The sequence below is a fragment of the Pezoporus occidentalis genome, unplaced genomic scaffold (assembly GCF_034315485.1).
Source record: "Pezoporus occidentalis ecotype Australia unplaced genomic scaffold, CSIRO_AGI_Poc_V1 ctg19, whole genome shotgun sequence".
Taxonomy (NCBI): domain Eukaryota; kingdom Metazoa; phylum Chordata; class Aves; order Psittaciformes; family Psittacidae; genus Pezoporus; species Pezoporus occidentalis.
In genome coordinates, this window is record NW_026913748.1 from 2,623,671 (window position 1) to 2,635,908 (window position 12,238).

A 12,238-nucleotide genomic window follows, 5' to 3' on the forward strand; every position below is an offset into this window, starting at 1 on the left:
GAGTAAAGGTGCTTACACAGGTTTTTATATGGGTATGAAACTTGTATTTGTGGCCCAGTGAGGCACTCTCTTAAGTCTATCACTTTAAGACCAAACCATTATTATGAGCAGGGACTTCAGCATATCAAATCCAGATGAGTGTCTGATGGAAATGCATAGGTTACGGCATTGCTCTCAATCAGTGATCAAGACTTTCTCAAAATGGGTGGTTGCTCTGGCAGACAAACAGGTCTTTCAGATCTTTGGCAAATCTTTGGCTAACCAAATTCAAAATCAGTTTTAACACATTAACTGAAAAGATGCAAAGGCATGTCAAAATACAGCAGAACTCCTTTCTGGACATACAAATATTTAAACTTCATCCTCTGCACTTACATCATAATTTTTCCTCACAATTTCTTATTCCACTCAAATGAAATTTTTGAAACAGCACAGAAGTTTCAGCCTCCAAAATCTACACCACCACTGTGTTTTAAACTTCAGGCCACAGAACTTACTGGTTTGTAAGTTCTGTGGTTTTAGACCGTTGGGTGTTTTTAGACTATTTTAATCTTATGCTTAAGCAGTTTGATGAGGTCAGCATTCTTGTTCTTTGTATGTAAAGCACCTGGCACAATGAAGTCCTGGTCCATGAAAAGATTTCCTAGTCATTACAGTCAACCGTATGTTCTATGTCAGCTAAAAGCCAGGCTAAGAAGTAAACTTGAGCAGCCGCAAAATCTAATCAAAACACTTTCTGCCACCTGGTTCTTCCAATGCAACTGCTGCATTATTTATCTACGGTTCTCATAAAATGACCAGCACTGAAATCCAAGCATCTGCCCATCACAACACTGAAGCAGTTCAAGTAGCATGGAGCACTGTTTGCAGAAGAAAATGCATTGCACAAAGTTGGAGTGCAACACAATCATGCTTCCATTACTCCTAAGCACAGTACCCACATGCAAACAGTACTGCGTGTTGGTCATATGCAGCTGAAACAGGGAGCACTCACAACTTAAACCAGAAGATGACATGTGCTGGGAGATATCAGCAGAGAAGTCACCCAGCATAAAAGCAAGTATGACAAAGTACATGGAAGTGTGAAGAGAAATCTCTTCTTCCAGAAACTGTACACATGTAACTGCACACATCAAAAGACGAGGCAGTCATCAGTAGCATGAGAAAAACCTGAACAAAAGCCAAGAGCAAGAACATGAGAATACAATTTGACACCCTTGTTACAGTTCTAGATCTGCTAACATGACAGATAACAAACACTTCCACCTCCCTTTTATATTAGGATTCAAAAAGAGTATACACATCTTCACAAAATGCATTTAGTTGCCACATAATATACTTGCATCGAAATGAGATTTGCACTTTGAAAAAATAATTTAAAAAAATCCAAACAACAGTATCAGAATATTCCCTCTCACATTTCTTCAGAAAATTTCTTCTTTAAAATGCGACAAGTAAAGGGCACAGAGGTTGGACCTAGAAAAGCATTTTTCTCTTCAAGATATTCTGTACAGTTTTGTGTATTTACATTGAAGCAAATAAGCAGAAGCCTGAAGAAATTAAACACTTTAGAGTGCTAAAATCAAAACATAAGCAATACAATTTTTTAATTTCAGTATTTTAAAGTACAGAAAGTGGAAACTATGAATATCAAATACAAATTTAAACAGAGCCACTTGTCCTCCTCTAGAATAATCAATGTGAACTACTTATAGAAACTTACAAATTTAAAGTAAAATCGAAACAAAATAAATACTGTACATACACTTTCCCTGCCTGCAGGCAAAAGAGGATGGGAAATACTGTTATGAATTGAAAAAATTGCTCTTAAAGCTGCAGCATCCCATTTCCCAGCCAAATACTTAACACAGTAGTGCGTTTCTGTAAAAAGGAAGACACACATACACCGACCCCTAGTGACAGACAAGCTAGTATTTTCAGAGACACTAGAAGGAAAGATAGAAATTAGGCTACAAGAGTAGAAAACGGAGAGGAAAAGACAAATGGGCCAGCAAAACCTTACTACAAAACTAGTAATATAGCCAAGAACTAGCCCCCCCCCCCCCTTTTTTTTTTTCAAATTCCATGGGTTTTTTTTTTAGAAACAAACCAAAAAAAAAGATTCACCAAAGCATTGGCAGCAATAGACATTTCCCAGCAGAAGTGACAATACATATCAATATAATCTCTTAAAATGATCCCTTTCATTCCCTTCCCACAGCATGAAACTCTTATGGCTTAATTTATATTAAAAGTAGAAAAAGTCTTTTTTTCCAAACAGAAATGCAGCCTATGAACATGCATTTCCTTATCAGTGCTACTTATATTTCCCATCCACTGTGTGATTTCTCACTCATACTCTCCCACAAAGAGGGTTACTAGGGTGTTTTTTGTTGGGGTATATTTTTTTCTTTTGGAAAAATGGATGTTGCAGCTTTTAATCTTGTTTAACCACAAACAGTAAGGCCCTTGGTTCCATTTACATTTCTTCTGTAAAAGAATAGCTCTGGGCTCGCTCAACCTCAGAGCTACAAACAGCTTTTAATGGTCTGGAAGTATCACGCGAATGAAACTCTGGAAAGACACTAGACTTGGGGGTCATGGTTGGGGTGTGAAGGGATAGGTGGGCATGTGGAGCCTAAACAGGGCAATAGCTATAGGCTTGTAGTAGCAGGTTGGTCTAGCTTCAGTTCCCTTAGTCTCCACAATTACTAAAGCAAGGTTCACAACAGCTCCAAATCTGAAACCCTGCAAAAACCTTCAGCATTTACAACTTAATGGCCTTGTGAATGAAAGTAGCTTATGCCATATAGCAAAGCCTAGGGAAAGCTGAAGGTTCTAAAATGTGATCATGACACTGTGCTCTCTTCCATGTCTACTAAAGGTAACACAAGCACTTCAACTACCAAAAAAAGAAAGGCCCCAAATCTCTCATGTGATCAGAATGCAGTAATTTAAACTCTCAACATCTAACCCTTTCAAAATTGTCTTTAAGAATGGATTCGTGTGGAGTATTACAGGTTGCATAGGTAATCTACCTCAGAGGTCAACAAAGGCTACCTTGTAGCCAGGGTTTATTAGCAAGTATAGTAGGAGAAGAAAAGGGAAAGTTGCTGGAAGAGTCTTTGATACAGTTTTTTCTAGGTGGTCTTTCCATTTTCCTGATTCTATTTTGTTTTTTTCTCCAATTGCAGGAACTTGAGAACTTAAGAGAATGGGAAAACCTCTACAATATTTCATGTCCCACTGTTCTGCCTACAAAACAAAAAAAAAAAGATATTAAGTTTTATGCCAAATCCAAGTTCTCTGACTTTTCAAAACAGATTATCCTTGCAAATGAGTTACCATAGCAGGTTTAATTCTCTTGGTTGTCCAGTGAGTGTTCCCTACTCCCTCCCTCTTCCACCCCAAGTGAGACAGCAAGTTAAAAAATAGGGCTTTTTCTTTCCACTACAACAACACAAGGCTCAGTCCATCTACAGAAAGATTGGTGCAGTAGTGTTTTCATCTAGAACACAATAAAAATATCCCTACATACAAGTACACAAAACGAGTGAGGTCACCACATCCTCTTCATGAGCTACCAGGAGACTTCCTCCCGTCTCCTCCCCCCATTTTTTTTTCTTTTTATTCCTCCTTCCCCTACCCCCTTTTTTTCTTATTTTTTTTTTTTTTTAATACTGCTTATCATGGCAATTTCTTTTAAATTACTTGTTGTGAGGTGGGACATCAGAATTAACTTCTACTGGAAGCATTGATATCTGAAGAAAATGGGAATGAACCTCTGCCTGTTGACAGCCAGTGAAGAGGCTATTACATAAACTGATGACAGTGGAGAGCCACTCTGGAAAAAAAAGAAAAAAAAAACCAACACAAAAGGTAGAAAGTAAAGAAAGAATAAACCCAGGAAGAAATAATATATATGGGTCCAGCCACATCTGTGTTCCAATAAGTAAGATACAGATAAACAATGTGGATGGTTAGAGAAGAGATGTTGTATAAGCCAGTCACATGTACAAGAAAGCATACTCCGTATTTTAAAATTCCTTGCTCCAGATTCTATTCTGGCATACTTCCATTTCAGTTAAGCGTTCTCAAAAATCTGCCTTGAAAGAGAGAAAGCTCATTCTTCATTCTGCTCTGAATCTGACTGCTGCCTTAAACTGGAATTTTCTATTCTGAAGAATTATACAGCCAGCAAGAACGAAACTGTTTGGTTCAATACGCTAAAGCTAAAACAGTTTCCAAAGCCTGGCAGGCATTAATTCATTTGCTCAAGCTTAAGCACAGAGGGTATACACACAGTTTATTTCTTTGACTTGCTTTGGTGAGAACATATTAGCAGAGAGTTAAAATATTCTCTTTTATCTATTTCCATCTGGAAAACAGCACCTGAGAACAGCAAGTACTTAACAGTCACTTTCAGCCCCTGTAGAGTACCTCTTAGCTTATCTTCTACTTTTTAGAAATCCTTTGCTACCTCTGCTCCTCATAGGCTAAAGAAGGCTGAGAACTTGCATTAAATTAAGAAAAAAAAAACCAAAACAACCCACAAACCAATCAAACCCAAACCTGAAAACATGCTTTTGTGAACTGATAATTTGCAAACAAAACAAGGTTAAAAAAATTTACCCATACATACACACACAGAACTACAAAGTCAGAGCAATGCTCCAGAGGAAGTAAAGCCATGAAAGCTACCTGACTTATTTGCAGTTGCATTATGTTTTGATGTTTCTCAATTTAGAAACAAAGTGCAGTGGCCTGCAACAAAACCACCTGACATTAAAACTATTTTCATCTATTTGTAAAAGCATTCATAATCTAGCCCAGATTAAAAACTGCACAAATGTTCAGGAAAGTCCAACTGAATTTGTTTTTAAATTACAAGAAGAGAAAACTATTCCAGCATAGAATATGGAAGAAGGAAAAACTGGCAAGAAAAGTTAATCAATTCAATTACTTTGATAGCTATGCCTGAGTATTTTTACTCTTGGCAAGCAAAAAACCTCCAACCAACAATATTGTTGTTACTAGCACATTAATCTTTACATTTCGGCTGGACCCCACAAATGCCCTATTTCCAGAATCAAGTAAAAGTATTCCGCTTTCCGCCTTCATCCCCATCCCCCAAAAGTTAAATATTAATATTATATTACAGAAAAATACAAATTTAAAATCAAAATTATTTACAATAATTCAGAATTGGCATTTGCTATCAAGCTCTGTATGAAGCCTGATACAAATGATCATTCTGATACCAGTAAGCTACTTAATGCTCATATATGCACCAGTTAAGACTTTCAGCTGGCTATCTCGCCCAGCTTTGAAAGGAACACATTTCCTGCCTTCCTGACTCTTCAGTAAAATACGTTTAAAGTACAATATTTTAATGCTTCTTCCATGCTACATTAAGTAATATGAGAAATCTTAAGACTGCAATGTGTATCTTATGACTTATTTAAGAGTAATTGTTCTGAAGAAACATTTATCTTAACTGATGCCCCCATTCCTCCAAAAAGATGCGTTAGTTTTCCTCCTTTGTACCAACTCCTAAATAACCTGTACAAATACAATTTTAGGGAGCCTTTTTCCAGAAGACCATCATCACAGACAGATCATCAGGAGGAGAAGTATGCACTGCAATTTGGAGGAAAGGGGTGCAGTTTAACACAAGTTAGCTACTGGACTGACAGGAGATTCTTCTGTCATTAGGATTCTCTTCTAGTCCATCAAATAAATAAATCTGTATTAAAGAGGATAGGTCAAAAAATAATCAAGCTGGCAGGAGAATATGCAACTTGCAAGTCAACAGAAGCCCAGCCAATAGCTTACAAAAAGCAGGAAGAAAAAAAAAGATTCCATATGCTTTAATTTAAAAATAATTAATAATGAATCTCACCCCTATTTAAGACCACAACCTGAATATCAAATTTAGGAGTCCAGACTAATCACAATTAATGTGGCTCTCCACTGCACCAAACATACATTATCAAAACAATTAAAAACTTTCACATTCTTAAATCTAAATTAACAACCCCACAAAAAAAGTCTTCCAAATAAATAGTTTCTTAAATGAATTTAAAAGTTGTCAAAAATCTATTAGAAATAAATTACTGATAAACCACCATCATCTTCCCCTCATTAATAGATCAGAAACTACCAGCAACAAATGATATTCAAGCCCTGATGAGAGACTATTTCTCACAGTCCATGTCTCTCTGAAGATTTCCCCATTCCCGTATGCTTATTGCTGAGCAGGTGTGGCACAGTGAAAATGCAGCATTGGGTTGTTTGTTTTTTTTTTTTGTGTGTGTGTTTTGCTTTTTTTTCCTTTCTTATTTTTGTTCATCAGGCAGTGTTTTATATGGTACATGCAAGACTGCTTCAAGCAGCGGAATAACAGCAGCTCCAGGCTCTGTTGACCTCAATACTGGTCTGTGTAGGAAAGACAGCAGTAGTAGAAGTAGCAGCTACATTAAACAAAGAAGCGTGCATGGCCATTCCGGTTCAGCTTCAAGATCTTCCCAAGGCGCTGTTTAGCAGTTGCCATTCCTTTCTTTGGACGTTTGCCTGAAAAAGGAAATCAAGTACTTCAATCAGGAATTTCAGAACAAATTTTTATCACCTTAGAATAAAGATGAAACCCAGCTTTCAAGCTGAAACAGACATTTTCAGGAGCAAACAAACGGGGATTCAGAAATGTAAAAAAAAACAGGAACTGCCTTCCTTTACCTAAAATTAAATTATCACAATGTATTTATATTATTCATGAACATTTCTAGTCTAGGGAAGGGCAGCAGATGTGGTAGGGAAGAACCTAAAGGAATCTTCCTGAAATTTGCTGAAGTTATTCCCTTAAAGTAAATTATTGTAATTAATCTATAAACTAAAAAATAAATAGCAAGATCAACTATTTTTTGAAGTGTCAGATCTTTTAAACTTCGATAAACGAATCTGAAGCCAGTGTTTCAAAGTACAGCTGTGATTCTGTTCCCTGTAATGAACACGTACCAGGTACACCTGCTGAGGTGCAACGGCAGTTATGAAAGTTTTATCTCGCCACGCACCCAGTTAGATCTCTCTTAATTCCGCCTTACACATTCTATACCAAAATTTCAGTGTCCACAGGATGCCCATTTTGTGTCCTTCCTCAAAGTCTAAACTTGTCTTTTTTTCTAACAGCTCTTTCTGAGGTCTACAAGCTCCTTTCCCTAGTCCATTTGTTTTTCAGTCTGGCAACAGGACAGAGATAAAAATTACCTTTTGTCGCCTGGTTGCTGATAGGGGGTGGGTTTGATGCTGGCCTCTTTGTTGGATGAAGTGGTACAGACAAGGATGTTTCACCATACAGCCTATCAGGGCTAAGGCTGTCATCACTCAGCCGACATTCTTGAATTAGACTGGAGTCTCGTGTATACTTGCCATGCTGAAAACTCAAGCTGTTACTGTGGACTATACTTCTGTTTTCCTGAACCTTATGATTAGCTTCTGATGCACCCTCTTTCTTGAAATATTTTTGAGTTTTATTTGTATCCTAGTATGGAAATGAGGAGAAGAAAAAAGTGGAAGTTAAAACCTTCTGGCTACAAATTTACTCTTTTTTCTAGTTATACTACTGTATCTTTGAAAAAGGTATTTTAATAGTTATACCAGTGTCTGACCACTTTATTACTCCATCATTTCTTATATATAATTTTTAGATTTGTATCTTTAGGAGGTATCTCTGTGGTTTTCCATATGCACTTCTGAGCAATGCTATAGATTAATTACACATACTAGTATACTCAAATTCTCTACTTTCTGATTTTGATTTGCAGTCATCAAAACAAATGCAAATGCTCTTGATTAAACTGGCCACTACAGCAAGCCATACCATAACCAATGACTATGCAAACAGGAAAGTTGTTTTCAGTATTCAGCTGATAAGAGAAGAAAAGCTAAATTGGGAATCAGAAACCGTAAGGATATCATGTAGTTTGATATTGTTACCAAAAAAACACTACAAAACACACAGTTAAAAAATAGCTGCTAAGCAGCAGTGTTATTTTGCAACTTTAATCATTCTATTTAATTGTTCTAATGCTTCTAATACAGAGGAACTTTTAGAAATGTAAAAAAGTTCAGGGTAAGACACACAAACTTTTATTTATGAATATCTTGCTGGATTTGACTTGGACATCAGAAAGCAAAAATATTCCTATCTGCTCGCTGTCGAAAGGTTGTATCAGTTTGGCAGTGCAAATTTCCTAAACAAGTACCTATACTATCAACAGGTTCCACTTGTTCTGATCCTTTGCTTGGGAACAACAATGAATAAACAATACAGTGCTTCACCAGTTAAACTGAAGGTAAATTTACACTTTTTTTCATCAAGGAGAGGGGCCTTTTTTGGTTTTGTTGTTTGGATTTTTTTCTCCAAAATAGTGCCCTGAGCATCTTAATATGAGCCATTATGGCAGAACAGAGTTTGAAGGAGGAGAGAAAAAAGAAATATAAACTAAAACACAGCAACAATGAAAAAGGCATGACAAAAATAATACTCAGTTACCAGACAAGAAGTATCTGTTTTCAGATATGCAGTAAAGACTGGTCCACAATTTTTCTGCACTTACAACTTCAGGATCTCCTTTTCTTACAAAAAGGGGTTCAAAATGTTTAAAGTATTGCTTTACCTGAGGCGTAATCCTCGAAGTTTCATTCAGGTGTCTAGCCCATGCTGAAGTTCCCAAGTCTCCTTCCTCTTCCTTCACAGACCTACCTAAAAAGAAGTTCCAACAAGCTTAGATTTTAAAAATCAGTAATTAGGAATGCACAATTAATTATGTATTTGAATGACTTTACAATCAAAACAAGAAAGAAAGGAAAATAAACTGGAAAATATTTTCCAGATATAAAATAATTTGTCAGAGCTGTTTGGTTCTACACACTAAACTAAGAAAAACCTTGCACAATAAATATGCCTAAGTAAAGATCCTTACAGCACAGTAAGGTCAGACAAATATAATCATTCTAATTTAAAGTACTGATGTTGAATACAGCTTGCCCACTTTGTTTCACGTGTTTTGCTGCCATGACTTTGCATCATGAGGAGTTCATCCAATGATGTACATTTAATTCTCAGGTATTATTGACTATGTTGTTTTTGATGTGCTTGCTATTCAGGCACAATAAAGGGAAGATCTATGCTGACGGACCTATAGAAGAAGCATCCACATTGAAAACTCATTTACAGTACAGGTAACTTGTAAAATTAAGCATATCCCAAGACACCAATTCAATCTGAATTTAGAGAGTCTGAAAGATTTTGCAAAACCTGCCAGCTAAGCAGCACAGTTTCATCTTTACACCCGTGGAGTTTGACACATGTACTGGGCCTGGCTGGAAAGGAATTCTTTTCCTAACAGTCCATATGGTGCTGTATTTGAGATCTGTGGGTAAAACAGTATTGGTAACACACCAGAGTTTTGGCTGTTCTTGAACAGTGATTGCACAATGTCATAACTTTTTCTTTTGCCACTCTGCCTCCTGCAGTAAGTAGCCTAAGAACAGGCAAGAGATTAGGAAGGGACACAGCTAGGACAGCTGACCTGAACTGGCCAAAGGAATATTCCATAGAATGTAATGCCATGCCTGGCAATAAAAACTGGAGTAGAGGAAGAGGCTTGAGTGAAAGGCAATCTTTCGAGACAGTCACTGTTCAGAGACTGACTGGGCATCCATCTGCTTGCAGGAGGTGGTAAGTGACAGCCTTTGCAACACTTGTTTTCTTTTCCTCCTTCCTTCACTTACTAAACTGTCTTTATGTCAATCCATGGATCCTCTCACTTTTGCTCTTTCTATTCTCTCCCTCATTGGGTGGTGGTGGGAGAACAAATGGCTGCGTGGGTGCTTAGCTGCTGGCCTGAGTCAACTCACCACAATTTAGAAACCTGGATATTATGCTTTTCATAAAGTTATAAAGATGAATGGACACTGTATGTGTTTGTATGGGGTTGCTTGTTACTGGCGGTAGTTGTGCTTGGTTGGTGGGTTTTAAGGACATGCACCTTCAATTACCAGAACACAGTCCATGACATCGCATTAGGCTTTTCTGTTATCAAAACCCCATATAGTATTAGTTCTTTGAATTAGCACCCTATTTGTTTTACATCAGCAAAGCTATAATCCTCTTCCATTTCCTTCTCCAGCAAAGAATTCTCAAACATGACTACTCTTTTTCTCTCTGTTCCAAGAAGTTATTTTGATTCTTTGAAGGGATTAGCATTAATGTTCTGCTGTCATTCCCAAAATGCATTTAACCGATGTCTGTTTTCCACAGACATCAAAAATGCCACTGACAAAAAAATTACTTCTGAATTCTCCTCTTCAAGATTAGAATCTCCTTTAATGTACTGCATTCATACCAGAATTTCAGGAGTAAAGCCAAATATGCCTTCCAAAAGGCATGAAAAATCACCAGCAGATTCCTATGGATATCTAAGTAACACACATGCCATGAAAGCTGCAACCATGAAGACTGTGCCAATCCTTTCAGAAGGAATTACGCTTTCAATAAGGAGACTACATTTTAAATTTAGCCATAACTTTGCCACTCTTGTACAGATGCCACAAAGCTTTCAGATGGCAAAATTTAGAAGACCTACTCAGATGACTGCTTAAGCTAAGTTAGTCTGTTTTCAGAAGTAACATTTACTTTTTATTAAAAAGAGGAAAAAAAACCAAAACAAACCCAAGTAAAAAGAAAATGCCATTTATGTAAAAACTTCTCTACAGATCTAAAAAATGAAACTTTAAGTCCTTATTGTGATCCGTTTCTCCAAGAACAGAGAGCAGCAGTGTCATTAATTCAAATACCTACCACATTCAATTGTTTTGTGGCTTTGAGATGGCTGTCTCTCTTTATGCCGACTCCTGGGGTAGCTTCTGTGTTCCTGAAGAGAGGTTCTTTTATCTGTGCAGTGTGTGCTTTGAGTATGACCTGGTAAACATGTAGTATAGTGCAATCCTGCCATAGAAAGCATGCCCTGAATAGCTTCTTCTTCTGTACTTGTCGAGGTAGGACATTCCCTAGAAAAATAAGGAAGTATTAAGCAGTTCAAATTTCCCTGAAGGAATGATTTTTATACTGGTGTAAGGCAGGACCATGAATGTGTGATATGGTCTAACATTTTAAAAACAAATGCCTACAGTGTGCTTACTTTTTACTGGGAGTTTCATTTCTGGATGGCTTCTGGGTATTTTGACAGAGGTCTCTTGTGACCTTAGATTCCTCTTTGAAATTTGATGTTACTTCCTGTTTCTCTTCATCACCTGAGCTTTCTGACTCCTCTGTGGAGGAATCCTTCTGCTGAAACAAGAGGAAACAGTATCTAGAATGGTCACCATGCATCCTACATAGAAACATTACCTTAACTTATGCTAAGTAAAAAGTTCAAAAGCTTCCAGGTCCAACTTTTTTATATATACAATATTCAGAATGAGTTAACTTGAATACAACTGAGGGCTTGTACATCCCAATTTTGTAATACTGCCGAGTACATGATCCAACAACATAGAAAACCCCACACACATTAAACAACGCACAAATCACTGTATTCTCTTTGAAGAGAGCACTGATTATTGCTATCTTTGATATTCAAAGTAGAGGGAAACATGCGGAATTATGGTTCCAAGCAGCAACCAGAATTGATGCCTATTACATATAATGGGACACATCCTGTCCCACATAAGTGTTTCTGATTCCTTCTCTCACAAAAACAGTAACTTGCAGCAGCAGCATCTCTCTGATGAGCGACAGAAGCTCTCAGGTAAATCCAGAACACAGCAGGAACAGACACACAACAGCTGTTGCCTCTCTTACAGTGGCACAGCCTCTTTTCATGAATGAAAGGGCCTCTCAGCTCCCGCTGAGATTACAGATTGTATACGCAGGAGCTTCTCAAAAGTGGAATAACCATATGTGATTCAATATGCTTTTATATGAAGCAAGGGCTACGATGGATATGCGCAGTCTTTGTAATTCAGACTAATCTATTTTTAACAAGTACAGAAAACAGCACAATTTTTTTTTCTTTTTTTTCAAGCCAAGGAATATACATGATACTAAATCAAGTGTTAAAAGAGGAAGATCAGAACACAGAGGAATCATAATCCTTCAAGAGGGACACCACTATCCCCATCACCAAAAATGGAACTGGAATGAATGACATGCTTCATATCACCAAGGGATGTTTTT

General features: G+C 37.2%; 2 protein-coding genes across 5 annotated transcripts in view; one reads left to right on the top strand and one right to left on the bottom strand.

Moving 5' to 3' along the window:
- RAB19 (RAB19, member RAS oncogene family) overlaps positions 1–12,238 on the top strand; it is a 327,487-nt gene that overhangs the window by 203,134 nt on the left and 112,115 nt on the right. The window lies entirely within an intron of this gene.
- KDM7A (lysine demethylase 7A) overlaps positions 1,578–12,238 on the bottom strand; it is a 64,130-nt gene continuing 53,469 nt past the window's right edge. For 3 of the 4 annotated variants that reach the window (XM_062616435.1, XM_062616431.1, XM_062616433.1), the window contains 5 exons: positions 11,202–11,350; positions 10,858–11,070; positions 8,676–8,757; positions 7,264–7,537; positions 1,578–6,573 (listed from right to left, as the gene is read on the bottom strand). In XM_062616435.1, coding sequence (XP_062472419.1) covers positions 6,479–6,573; positions 7,264–7,537; positions 8,676–8,757; positions 10,858–11,070; positions 11,202–11,350 — 813 coding nt within the window. In that variant the 3' untranslated portion in view covers positions 1,578–6,478. The remainder of the gene's footprint in view (positions 6,574–7,263; positions 7,538–8,675; positions 8,758–10,857; positions 11,071–11,201; positions 11,351–12,238) is intronic. The other variant, XM_062616432.1, reaches the window with a different exon arrangement.